The sequence below is a fragment of the Schistocerca serialis genome, chromosome 4, assembly GCF_023864345.2.
Source record: "Schistocerca serialis cubense isolate TAMUIC-IGC-003099 chromosome 4, iqSchSeri2.2, whole genome shotgun sequence".
Classification (NCBI taxonomy): domain Eukaryota; kingdom Metazoa; phylum Arthropoda; class Insecta; order Orthoptera; family Acrididae; genus Schistocerca; species Schistocerca serialis.
Window position 1 is genome coordinate 401,441,617 of NC_064641.1, and position 14,318 is coordinate 401,455,934.

The window sequence follows — 14,318 nt, forward strand, 5'->3', positions numbered from 1 at the left end:
TAGTGCAATTATTTCAATTGTGCGTTAATCGTGTTTGAGGGAAACATCTCGTGTGAATGGTATTGTTGGAGATGAGGAGTCATTGTGTGTAATTTTCGTACAGTGACGAGTTTTGTATGTTTTGTAAATGATTACGCGATCGATGAAAAAGGCGAAAATGATGAATAGTGAGAATGACGAAATTGTTGACATGGCGAACTCGCCAACACAGGACAACAGTATGATGAATAATGGAGTTGAAAACAATTTAATAAGTCGGGAAGACAGCCCGGAACCATTTCAAAATTTTTCTCAATCAGAAAATTCACAGAATACGAGATTAACGATAGAAGATTCTGGAATAGTATCGAACACAGATAGCTTTACAGCTATGACGAAGGAAGCTGGTTTTGTGGGAAATGTTAGGGGCGAAAGGAATTTCGAACAAGTTAATATGGAGCAGTTGATGAGTGTAATATTAAATTTTCGATCTGAATTTAAAACAGAGATAGGAACAATTAAAACTGAGATGGGAACAATTGGATCACAAATAGGAACAATTAAAACAGAGATGGGAACTTTACGACCTGAATTAAAAACTGATATGGGAACAATGGAAACACGGTTTGGATCTGAATTAAAAACAGAGATGGGAACTTTGGAAACACGGTTAGATTCACGAATAGGGACATGTTTCAAAAATATGAAAGATGAATTAAAGAAAGAAATCAGAGAAGATGTACAACCGATTTTGAATTCTCATAATAATAGATTAGTTGCGGTAGAGATTAGACAAAGGGAACAGGATAGAGAACAGGAGGAAAGAGATCGCGTGATGGTACAGACATTTTCAGAGTTAAATTTACAATGTGCAAAAGATAAGGAAGAAATATTTGAGAGAATCGAGGAATCCGTAGCAAATGACAGATTAAATAACCTAACACAACAATATGAACAGTTAACTACCAAATGTGTTAATACTGAAACCCGTGTCGCGATACTTACGGAAGACGTAAATAAACAGAAAGAAAAAATAGGTGACTCATCGGAAAGAGTTGAGGAGATACCAGATAAATTGACAAGTCTTAGTTTATATGGGGACAGAGATTCGGATGATACAGCTCCATTACCAGTTGCAGAAACCGAAGAGTACCAGAACATTAATAAGCATGTTGAAAAACAGGGAAAATTTAATGAACGCGCTAAAAGGGAATTTGAGGCATTAAAAAAGCAAGTCAAACAAATTGAAGGGGAAATCGTAGGAAAAGATAGCAAAAAAAATTTAGAATCACAGGTAGCAGAGGGGTTTGAAGAAAATAATTTGTTTCATTTACGGGATGCAACAAGAGAGCGCCAGGCCCGCGAACTTGACAATAATCAACATTGGGACTGGCACAGACGCGGTAGGTCTTTGTCGCCACGAGGCGAAAACTTTGACTATAAACACTTTTTGACTGTTCGGAAATTTAAGATCTTCCGCAATGCTAAGAATGACATACATCCATGTTCATGGTTAGATCAATTTATGTACGCACTTCCACCAAATTGGCCATTAAGTCACAAACTGGAAATTATGTGCGGCTATTAAAGTCCTCAGGGGATTCACTACACTAAGTGAATATGTGCCGTAGCGTGCATAGGGCCCCGAGCTGTAGTGGTGCTATTTCCCTTTTAGTTTTCTGCACTGCTGCCTACTCTTTTACTATTCTTTGCATCTGTCAAAACAACTCTTCGACTATCAATCTATCTAGAGAGTAAGTAAACAATAACTGGATATGACTATTTTACCTAAATGTGATTTCGGAAATTACCGTTTGGACTTACTGTATCTTCAGCAGCATTCATTCGTAGTTTAAACGAAATTTTACCTGTTTATCTTCGTGACAATATTACTTCATATGTTGACGATATTCTTATTGCTAAACGTTCTTGGAGTGAGCACAACAAAATTTTGGATTCATTATTACGTATTTTTGCAAGAGTTGGCATTACAGTGAACTTAGAAAAATCTGAATTTGGTCGTTCTCAGGTGAAATTTCTCGGTTACATTATTTCTACAGAAGGTATTCTTCCTGATCCAGAGAAACTAGATGCTATTCAGTTCGCAATGACATTCATTTTAAACGAAAATCGGTCGACAACTCTGTTTGGTTAGTTTGTATTCCTGATGAGTGGGTTATAAGCTGATTTGGTATACGCATTTCAGTTATGCGCACTTTAGTCCCAGAAAATGTTTTCATAAATTATGGGAAAATTGCTACTTCAGTAATATGGAAAAACGTATTCGATCCGTTCTGGCCAAATGCAAATTATGTCAAAAGGCTAAGCCGCCAACAATTTCTCACAGAGCACCGTTGTTTCCTATCATTCCAGCGAAATTAAAGGACATGGCTGCAGTCGATTTGTTTGGTCCAGTGGTTCGGTCTACTGATGGTTTTGCGTTCATTTTCGTAGCAGTGGAGTTGACATCAAAATATGTGTGTTTTACACCGTTACGCAAAGCAACAGCTCGTTCAGTATCTAACGCTTTCATCAAACATTTTCTTAAAGAAGTGGGTCATGTTGATAAGGTTATATCAGATAATGGATCACAGTTTCGTTCTAAAATTTGGCTTCGTACTCTACGGCGTCGTAAGATTAAACCAATCTTCATTTCACTTTTTCACCCTCAATCTAACGCTTCAGAGAGATGGATGAAGGAAATCAATAAATTGTGTCGTCTTTATTGTCATCAGAATCACAGAACTTGGGATCAGTATCTTCATATTTTTCAAAACATTCTGAATGAACTTCCTAACGACTCAACTTCTTTACCGCCTCTACTGATATTAAAAACAAAGCACCGACAAATCGCATATCTGAAATCGTTCCTTTTCCGCCTTAACGGAAACTGCGGCATTCTGAAGTTGTGAACATGGCTCTACAAAATATTGCATCTGCGGCTGCTAGAAGAGAGAAATCAGCTAAGCATCCCGGTCGTTTAAAAATCTTGTCAGTTGGTCAAAAGGTGTTAATTAAGTCTCACCGTTTGTCGCACAAAGGAAAAGGCTTGTGTCGCAAATTTTTTCTGCTTTATAACGGTCCATATAGAGTTCGCAAAATTATACATGATAACACTGTCGAAGTAGAAACTCTTAAATCTCGGCGCTCTAAGGGAATACATCATATATCAAACGTTAAGATTTTTGTGGAATAACATACTTTTGAGAAACTAACAGCTACATGTAAACATGCAGAGAATGCAAGGATACCGTGCTGTGTTTTGGCGGCGACATATACTCAAAGCAACAGTCAAGTCTGCGCGCCGCACAAGGCAGTCGTTGACCGCAAACAATTGCTTCCTACGTCACGCGCCTACAGCTGATCAAGCGCTCAGTGCGAATGCACTGACAGCCGTAGACAAATACACAGTCTAAGTTCTCCGACTAAATTCAGTATAAAGCTATAGTGACTTGATGAATTATGTTATTAACATTCAGTATTTTTCAGGATACGGTTGTATAAAATATTTAAGAACTTCAGGTAAATTCTGTGTGTCTCCGACGTTAAGAGGACTCGCTATCGAGAAAATTTCAGAAAGAATGTAATTTCCAAGAAGAAACTAATAAACTAAAAAGGTAACTATTAATTGAGTTTATTTTTCAGGTAACATATTTCCACTTAGGTACGTAGTTTAGACGTAATTTGCTGCTCGCAATCACGTGATTCATACTTTGTGCTAATTTCATGTTCTATGAATTTACTTGTGAAGCGACGTGCTAGGGTACATTTGCTGATTTTTGTCAATGTTTTATTAATGAACAGGGTTGTTATTTGTATATATTATGCATCGCTTGGCTGCACTGCTTTTTCACTGATGCCATATTTTTTTTATTATGTGCCTGCTGTGCTTATTAATTTAAATTATAATTGTCACCTGATTAATTGTGCTGATGTGGTTAGGTATGTGAGTTATACTTTGTGATTTATCTGCTTGCGCCTTCATGTTTACTTATTAAGATTACATATGAACATTTATTTGCTTATGCTGATATGATGCTAATGACCTGTTTATTATGTTAGATAACATATTTGCTGCCTTGCTTATGGATTACATATTTACAAATCTCTGATTTGTTGTCATAACTACTCTTTAATTTGGTATATAGAAATGCTGATATACTGTGTATGAACATAGAGTTTAGGTCACATTATTGTATTAATTATAGATTGTTCGCTTGGCAGAGCCTCGTTGTAAGAATTGTGCTGCATCCACTTGTTGACATTATGTTCTCTACTGGTATATTTACTCGCTATTGCTTGTTTTGCTTACGCTCAGTGCCTTATATTTTTAAGATAAGAAAATGAACTGCTATAATTCGACGAACGACATTAGTACAAGAAACTTCATAGAAGTCACATGAGCTGAGGTTTTATGAAAGCTGTATAAATGTATGCTAATAGGAAGGAAGCTAATGACATGACATACCAATACTAGGTTTAGACCATTGACAGTTATTACACTGCATTTTTCGTGAGCAATTGAAATAGGAAGTGACACTTGACACAAGAAATACTCCACATGTTTGCTTCTGTTTGCCATAATTCTTGAAGTGGTGTACACACTGTGAAATATTATGATCATTCACACTCCGTAATCGTACTTAATTACTGAGAGTTATTCGAACTAAGTCTGTTAGAGGTCATGTATGCATTTCTTTGTTTATAATTCATAATGAGTAGAAGATTTGGGTCAGATGGATTACACAGAGGTTGTGTGTTGACAATGTGTCTTCGGATTGTATGGGATGATGAGGTTTGCATTAGGATTTTATCTGTACTTGTTCGAGGAGACTGACTAGAGGAAAGAGTTGTTATGGAAGTGAAATGATATTGGCGATAAGGTTTATATGTGTCGACGTATTGAAGAGGTATTATTGAGGTATTGAGATTATATGAAGTTGACAATTATTGGAGTTTTTGTGGACAAGAGGTAAGTAAATGATATTGATGATAAGGTTTATATGTATCAACGTAAGAGGTATTATTGAAGTATTGAGATTATGTGATGCTGATGATTATTGGAGTTTTGGTGGATAAGAGGTAAAGTAAGTGAGGTGCATATTTTTTTGTTGGTCTATATAGAACAAGGAGGATGAAGATAGCAGACTAGAACACTAAAGTGGAAGGAAGATTGTCTACACACACTTTGTTAAATCACTAAGCAGTATATACTTTTTTTTGGAGAGAGGAAGTAATTGCATATCTTGGCTCACTGACAGTTGTTCAGCAACAGTACGTTTGATCTGGCTTGGCAAACATTGGTCTTGACATGATGACTATGACGTTGACTTAACTATTATTGACTGTTATACATTGCTGCCACTACTACTTGATACACATGATGACCATCAAATTTTGACAGAATTGCATTTACACAGTTAACACTATTCAATTACACAGTAGTACTTAATGTGGATGAAAGATGAGTGAGTGTGTTTTGTGTGTTTTCCTTTCCTAATCCCAAATTATTAGTCCCAACCTATCTCCTAAATATTATTTTACTTGTTTGTTGTGGCTTGCACTGACACCCATGAATATTATAGGTTTACTGGTATTTGTGTATTTGTAATAGTTAATATGACAATTATCTGATATCATTTGTGTGTTTATTAGAATTTGTATGTTTAGTGTAAAAGCATTTGTATGTGCATTCAAACTATTGTTCATGCCTGAACTGTCTGATTAGTGATGGTGAATATTATGGTCTGTTACCTGCACTTCTTCAACATAATGGGTGCCACTTAGAAATGTTTAATTTCTGCTGATGAATTGTGTGATTATTGATAGTGAATATTATGAACTGTTACCTGCACTTGTTCAACATTGATGTGTGACACTTAGAAATGTTTAATTTCTGCTGATGAACTGTGTGATTAGTGATAGTGAATATTATGGACTGTTACCTGCACTTTTTCAACATAATGGGTGCCACTTAGAAATGATTAATTTCTGCTGAGGAACTGTGTGATTAGGATAGTGAATATTATGGACTGTTACTTGTACTTTTTTTACATGATTGGTGCCACTAGGACATGTTTAATTTCTGCTAATAAACTCTGATGAACAGTGTGATCAGTGATAGTGAATATTATGGACTGCTCTCTGGACCTGCTCATCATTGCTAGGTGCAACTGATGGACTGCTTGTACTGAAATAATGTCACTTGTCGGTGTCTGCACCCACTCAACATTGCTGGGTGCCACTGATGGACTGCTTCTACTGAGATAATGTCACTTGTTGCTGTGTGTACCTGTTCAACATTGCTGGGTGCCACAGATGGAACTGCTTTTACTGAAATAATGTGACCTGTTGCTGTGTGCACCTGTCAACATTGCTAGGTGCCACTGATGAACTGCTTCTACTGAAATAATGTGACTTGTTGCTGTCTGCACCTGTTCAACATTACTGGGTGCCACTGATGAACTGCTTCTACTGAAATAATGTCACTTGTTGGTGTCTGCACCTGTTCAACAATGCTGGATGTCACTAATGGAACCGCTTCTGCTGAGAAATGTGACGTGTTGCTGTGTGTACCTCTTCAACATTGCTGGGTGCCACAGATGGAACTGTTTCTACTGAGATAATGTCACTTGTTGGTGTCTGCACTTGCTCCACATTACTGGGTGCCACTGATGGACTGCTTCTACTGAAATGATGTCACTTGTTGGTGTCTGCACCTGTTCAACAATGCTGGGTGCCACTAATGGAACTGTTTCTGCTGAGTGATGTCACTTGTTGCTGTCTGCACCTGTTCAACATTACTGGGTGCCACTGATGAACTGCTTCTACTGAAATAATGTGACTTGTTGCTGTCTGCACCTGTTCAACATTACTGGGTGCCACTAGCGAACTGCTTCTACTGACATAATGTCACTTGTTGGTGTCTGCACCTGCTCAACATTACTGGGTGCCACTGATGGACTGCTTCTACTGACATAATGTCACTTGTTGCTGTCTGCACCTGTCAACATTACTGGGTGCCACTGATGGAACTGCTTCTACTGACATAATGTCACTTGTTGGTGTCTGCACCTGCTCAACATTACTGGGTGCCACTGATGGACTGTTTTTACTGAAATAATGTGACTTGTTGCCCGCATCTCGTGGTCGTGCGGTAGCGTTCTCGCTTCCCACGCCCGGGTTCCCGGGTTCGATTCCCGGCGGGGTCAGGGATTTTCTCTGCCTCGTGATGGCTGGGTGTTGTGTGATGTCCTTAGGTTAGTTAGGTTTAAGTAGTTCTAAGTTCTAGGGGACTGATGACCATAGATGTTAAGTCCCATAGTGCTCAGAGCCATTTGAACCATTATTTGACTTGTTGCTGTGTGTACCTGTTCAACATTGCTGGATACCACTGATGGAACTGCTTCCGCTGAATGATGTCACTTGTTGCTCTCTGCACCTGTTGACCATTGCTGGATGCTACTGCTGGAACTATCAACTACTTGTTTTTTTTTTTTTTTTAATCATTGAAAGCATTTTATGTGAACATTTGTATAAACTGATTTTTTGTGTATTGTGTAAACTATTATGTAAAGTCACATGTATGAAAGAATTTGTATTGCTTACTGTATTTTATATATTAGGTTATTGAAAGGTCAGTGCAAAGCCAAAAATTTTATCTAATTATGTGATATTTACGTATTAATATTATCTTTTATTTTTGCCTGTATTTTTGTGGACGAATTTGGTGGTATTTTCACCACCAATGCTGGCAAAAATACCATCAAATTCTGGCCCGTGGAGGAGGGGCATATGAAAGGTGGCTACACTGAACCACAGCGCCAGAGATTGCGCCAAAGAGTATTATTCAGCCGCCTCCACTGGCAGTGCTTGGGGAGAGCTCGTAGTAGTCAGTGCTTGTTGAGATGTGCTAGTGAAGAGTGCTTGGCGAGAGGTCGTGGTGGAGAGCGCTTGTTGAGATGTGGTAGTAGAGAGTCGGTGTGGAGATATATTGTAATGATTAGAGTGATTTTCGTCAATACATGAAGGTAAAAAAAATTTTTTTTTTCCTTTTCTTTTTATTATATCAATGTCTTAAATAATGCCTCATTACAGGTTCAGTCAACAAATCATCTGGCTTGTGTTCTTGTATTAGAGTGTAATTCTGCTTTCCTTACGCAATTATAGTATTTCTATTTTTTAGTTACTTCAGTATAAATGATATTTAAAATTTCTTTCCTTATTGAAGAAGAACCGTGCCAGATGTGTACGTTGAGTCACACTCCCACACACAGAACAATTACACTTGTGCTTTGGTTTTGTAGGTTTTATAGTTGCTGGGGACTTAATTAATTAATTGTGTTAACAGGAAATTTTCATTTCATTCTTTGTTGTTGTTCTATGCAGTCAGATTGCGTACTAAAACTAGTCGGGGCCACCGTTTACGAGACACAGCGTAATCGGACATACTGCTACGAACGAAAAATAAAAAATTGTTTTCAATTATATTTAATTAAGCCCCCATGCATTGTATATAAAAGTACTTAGAAACACGACTGTATTCACTGCTAACCGGTCAGTCTTTATTCATATAAATCGTCATGACCAATGGTTGCTACTGTCATTTAGGCATTTCGGACATTTTGTCACATTTCAATTGCACTTCGTAATGGCTATAAAGCCAAAATCATGACGGTGTGAAAGAAATGGATAGTAATTTTATAATTTAATGTCGGACATTTCTTTCAAAATGGGTGCTAATGCAGCAGGAATGTCACGAGTCTGCAGTTAAATACTTGCGAAATTGTGTAGTCGTTCTCCTTCCTGAGCGAGCCGAGTCCACTTGTACTCGACAACATACTCATGCCAGAAGTGGGTAGTGGCGGAGACTAGCGAGTCAAGTCTGCGGTCACACGGAGACATTGGGTTGGGAGCCGAAGTCGCACGTCTCGCTGTTGAGTGTACGGAGCTCTCTTTTGATGTCTAGCTGACACTGCCAAGCTCTTCGTAATAGTGACTCGACTTTGTTATCAGTGAAATAACATCATATATTCTCTCAGTCCGTCATGTCTCATTTCGTTTCCTACGCGCCTTCTGGATGCTTCGTTATTATTATGATTATTATTATTTTCACACAGTGTGGATCCGTGGACCTGCAACCCTGGTAAATCAGCTTCCACAAGATAGAAATATTCACTGGAGGGGGGCGGGAGGGGGGGGGGGGGGGAGGGTGTATTTGGGGTACTGCGTCTTTAGTGGGGGGCTGTTTTAATGTCATTTCACACATACACAGCTAGATGTAAAGCCTGTGTGAGTGCAGAAGGGTCCGACTGACCTGGTGCTGCGCATCCACGCCGCCCGTCAGCTGGCTGTGGCGGCGCGCGATGACGCACGAGATGCGCGCGTACACGTACAGCATGACGGCCAGCGGCAGGTAGAACGAGCCGGTCGCCGAGAAGATGACGTAGCCCTGGTTGCGGCTGTAGCGGCACTCCGTCTCCTTGCTCTGCGTCTTGTCGTACCTGCGAAAGCGACAGACAGTTAACGCATAAGTGCGTGTCCAGTGCTGAATCTCGCTTTTATCCTACTAACTGGATGGGCGTCTTGTGAACGGATACCAGTCAATATCCGTCAGTATCTGATGTGTTGCTATCTACAGTGTTTCCCACACCCGGTAATGGATGCGTGGAGTGAACATAACAGTCGAAGCATTCTATTACTGTGCATATTTCTAAATATTAAGAGCTCAGGTGGTAAAGAAGGCCATGCTGATAGGTGGAAGAAGGGTATTGAAATCTTACTATCCATTCAAGAACCAAGAGGGAAGAATAAGATTTTAAGACAAAGAATGAGGTTCTCGGATTAAAAAGAGTGCAAGACAGGGACATAGTCTTTTGCCCCTACTGTCCATTCTATACACGGAAGAAGAAATGACGGAAATGGAAGAAGCGTTCAAGAGTGGGATTTAAATTCAAGGTGATATCAGTCAAAGTTTCGCTGAAGACACTGCTATCCTCAGTGAATGTGAAAGAACATTACAGACTCTGTAGGATGGAGTGGACAGTCTAGTGAGGACAGTATATGGTCTGAGGGAAAAGCGGCAAAAGACAAAGATAATGAAATGTAGAATAAATGAGAACAGCGTGAAAATTAACATCAATATTGGTATTCACGAAGCAGACGAAGTAAAGGAATTCTGCTAAATTGAAAGCAAAGTTACTCGTCACGGTCGGAGCAAGGAAGAAACTAAAAGCAGACAAAGCGCAGAGAAAGAAGGCAGTCCTGGGAAAGAGGACTCTATTAGACTCAAACATTGGCCTTAGTTTTAGGAAGAAATTTCTGAAAATGTACGTTCGTAGCACAACACTGTATGGTAGTGAATCATGGAGAACAGGAAAACCGGAAAGGAAGACAACGGAAGCGTTTGAGATGTGCAGTCAGGTGGACTGATAAATCTATGCAGAATCGGCGAAGGAACTTATGGACGACGCTGACAAGAAGGAGGGGCAGCATGTTTTTTTTTTTTAATCGTCCGTTTTCCCACTGGTTTGATGCGGCCTCTCCTGCGCTAATCTTTTTATGTCACAGTAGCAACTACGTCCCGTATGCTCAATTATTTGCTGAATGTATTCCATGCTCTGTCTTCCTCTACAGTTTTCAGACTGTAGCACTCACAAGATAATAGGACATATATTAGGGCATCCGTGGTATTAGAGGGAACTGTAGAAGATAAAAAAGAGGTTGGAATACATCCAAGAAATAATTGAGGACATAGGTTGCCAATCACTACTCTTAAGTGATAAGGGAGGCGCAGGAGCGGAATTCGTGGCAAGCCGCATCAAACCATTCAGAAGACTGATGGAAAAAAGAGTTATCCACTTAACATTACTGTCAGACATGTGAGCTGTAGAATTATTATTCTGGTGTTTATACTTGTTCTCTTGGTTATTTTCGTGAATATCATCTTTTCCTTTTACATTGATTGCCTTTAAATATTCTTTGTATGTTGACTTGTACATACATTTACCTCGAATCTTGATAAAACAGTCACCCCTTTCACCAGAAGTAGCGCCGCTTACCTTTCACAACAAAAAGATAGCTGAAAGGATTTATCTTGATGTTCGACACCACAATGGCAACGATTATGTGCACAATTATTGCGGGCTGACACCATATTTTTTATTCAGTACAGATTTTGATCAGTCTTGGTTAAAGATAGAAACCATGATAGTAACGCCGCTCGGTCTAGGTCGCCTTACCAAGGTTCGTGCGGCTTCCCTCGCAGGAGGTTCGAGTCCTCTCTCGGGCATGGGTGTGCGTGTTGTCATAAGCGTAAGTTAGTCTCAGTTAGAGTAAGTAGTGTGTAAGCCTAGAGACCGATGGCCGCAGCAGTTTGGTCCCAGGGTATTGTGTTGTATTGAACTAGGGACCTAGAAACGACGGAGAGGCTTCGTCCCCGCCATAGCCTGCAGTGGTACACAACCCCACAACAGCTACAGCAGTCTACTCACCCCACCGCCGCCCCACACCGAACCCAGGGTTACGGTGCGGTTCGGCCTCTAGTGGACCCCCACCGGGAACGACGGATCGGCTGATGTCATTTGAAGTTTTCCATCAAGTTTTAGACTTCAGATACATATTTTAATGATTATTGGTGTTAATATTTACTGTAAAGTTAATTTATTAGTGGACTTTCACCCATCTCAGCCTTCTCATTGTGTTCTTGATTCGAGTACGTGTTATAAGTGAGTGTGCTTACCGCGTTCATAGAAGCCACAGCAGTGTGTTTGCATCTTGCGGCGTGCAGTTGCAGCTGTAGCGGTTCTAAAACTACGCACTGACGAAGGTGTTTGTGCACTGTATTCGAATATTAAATTTAGTAGCTTTCAATCGTTCATACAAATATTAGCTGTGTGTTTACATCTCGAAGCGTGCAGTTGTAGCTGTAGTCGCTCTTAAGTACTGACAAAGTTGTTTGTGCACTGTAATTCGGTTATTAATCTTAGTAGTTTTCAACGGTGTCTCATGCTGTTTCTCGTGAAAAATGTGTGAAATCTTACGGGACTTAACTGCTAAGGTCATCAGTCCCTAAGCTTACACACTACTTAAGCTAAATTATCCTAAGGACAAATACACACACCCATACCCGAGGGAGGACTCGAACCTCCGCCGGGACAAGCCGCACAGTCCAATACTGCAGCGCCCTTAGACCGCTCGGCTATTCCCGTTAATCGTGAAATAATGGTTTAATAAACTTTCGGAAACTTTCGCTCACCTTGTTTTATGAAGTTGTTTGTGCACTCTAGTCATTTTTTTAAATTTATTACGGTAGTTTCCAGCCGCCGTTTCTTACTGTTTCAAGTGAAATATTTCGGTAGAAACTTGCTTTCACTGTGTTTAATTTTGTTGTGTTCCAGTGGACGCCCGAATTTCTGTTTTTAGATAAGAAATTGTGTGAATTTTTTTAGTGTTGGTATTAGTCGTGGTTTAGTAGTATTAATACAAGTAGTCCCTTTCGTAGTAGAGAGCGAAATTCGAGATCTCTATTGTGAGTACTTTAAATCATTCTACCGTTGTAATTGAACTTGTAGGAGGCAAGACGTTCGTTGCGGTCCGTGCTCTCCCAGCCCACAGAGGCCACGCACTAACTTACGGGACGGCCACACGATAGCCGCAGGAGCGGTCACGTACTTCCTATCACGTTGGGAGTACCCGCTGCCTTCCTCATTCCCACACCCGGCGCACGGATACCCTTTGTCGTTGAACACGAACTGCTTCCAGAGTTGCTGCATCTGGTGTTGCGAAATATTGTCATATACATAACTTGAAGATGTCACAGAAAGTAAATACATCACTGCACAAAGAGAGAGAGAGAGAGAGAGAGAGAGAGAGAGAGAGAGAGCTTTGAAGATGATGCGAGAATATTTAAACAATTACACGTTTTATTCCAAGGAATACTACCACCGCCATGAACACGGACAGCTTCAGGAGTTACTAAATCCAGTTTAATATGTCCCTAAATCCACTTTCAAAAAGATCACTGCACAATAGTTTGCCTCAGTTTTTCTGTGTATACCACCATACTTAAACACAAACACTAAAAAAATTGTGACGCACTTGTGAAACCTCTCAGTCTTCGTCCTCTAATCCGGAACATTTGCATGGATAAACAAATTCGTTGCAGTGTTTAACGCCTCAATACATTTGAAACTGTTGCTTTAAAAAATTTGTATCAAATACACTGGCACTCAACACATTGCGCTGTCTTCCCAGGTGCACGTGAAATGAAAATACATTACGGTAGAATACACTCACAAAAATACATCTCTAAAATAAATGATCGCAGATACACCGCGTCGAAACTCTGAAGACGATCCTCCGTCATGTAAAAGAAGAATAGTGTTAAATACACAATCACAGTAGTTTGCTACACCGGGCACGGTCGTAACTGGGGTACCCACACAGCGGCAGCGCGTCCATTATCGGCCGCAGTCACTATACGTGGTGGTCCATTGATCGTGACCGGGCCAAGTATCTCACGAAATAAGCGTCAAACGAAAAAACTTGTCTTGGTTGAAGGGGGAAACCAGATGGCGCTATGGTTGGCCCGCTAGATGACGCCGCCATAGGTCAAACGGATATCAACAACGTTTTCTAAAATAGGAACCCCCATTTTTTGTTACATATTCGTTTAGTACGTAAAGAAATTTGAATGTTTGTTGGACCACTTTTTTACCTTTGTCATAGATGGCGCTGTAATAGTCACAAACATATGGCTCACAATTTTAGACGAACAGTTGGTACCAGGTAGGTTTTTTTAAATTGAAATACAGAACGTAGGTACGTTTGAACATTATATTTCGGTTGTTCCAATGTGATACATGTATCTTTATGAACTTATCATTTCTGAGAACGCATGCTGTTACAGCGCGATTACCTGTAACCACCACATTAATGCAATAAATGCTCAAAATGATGTCCGTCAACCTCAATGCATTTGGCAATACGTGTAAAGACATTCCACTCAACAGCGAGTAGTTCGCCTTCCGGAATGTTCGCACATGCATTGACAATGCGCTGATGCATGTTTTCAGGCGTTGTCGGTGGATCACGATAGCAAATATCCTTCAACTTCCCCCACTGTCCGGGAACGTCAGATCCGGTGAACGTACGGGCCATGGTATCGTGGTTCGACGACCAATCCACCTGTCGTGAAATACGCTGTTCACTACCGCTTCAACCGCAGGCGAGCTATGTGCCGGACAACCATTATGTTGGAAGTACAACGCCATTCTGTCATGCAGTGAAACATCTTGTAGTAACATCGGTAGAACATTATGTAGGAAATCAGCATACAT

General features: G+C 40.1%; 1 protein-coding gene across 1 annotated transcript in view; it reads right to left on the reverse strand.

Annotated features, from left to right (window-relative positions):
- LOC126474485 (octopamine receptor-like) overlaps window positions 1-14,318 on the reverse strand; it is a 298,030-nt gene that overhangs the window by 128,167 nt on the left and 155,545 nt on the right. The window contains exon 2 of the mRNA XM_050101958.1: window positions 9,296-9,482. Within this exon, the coding sequence (XP_049957915.1) occupies window positions 9,296-9,482 (187 nt within the window). The remainder of the gene's footprint in view (window positions 1-9,295; window positions 9,483-14,318) is intronic.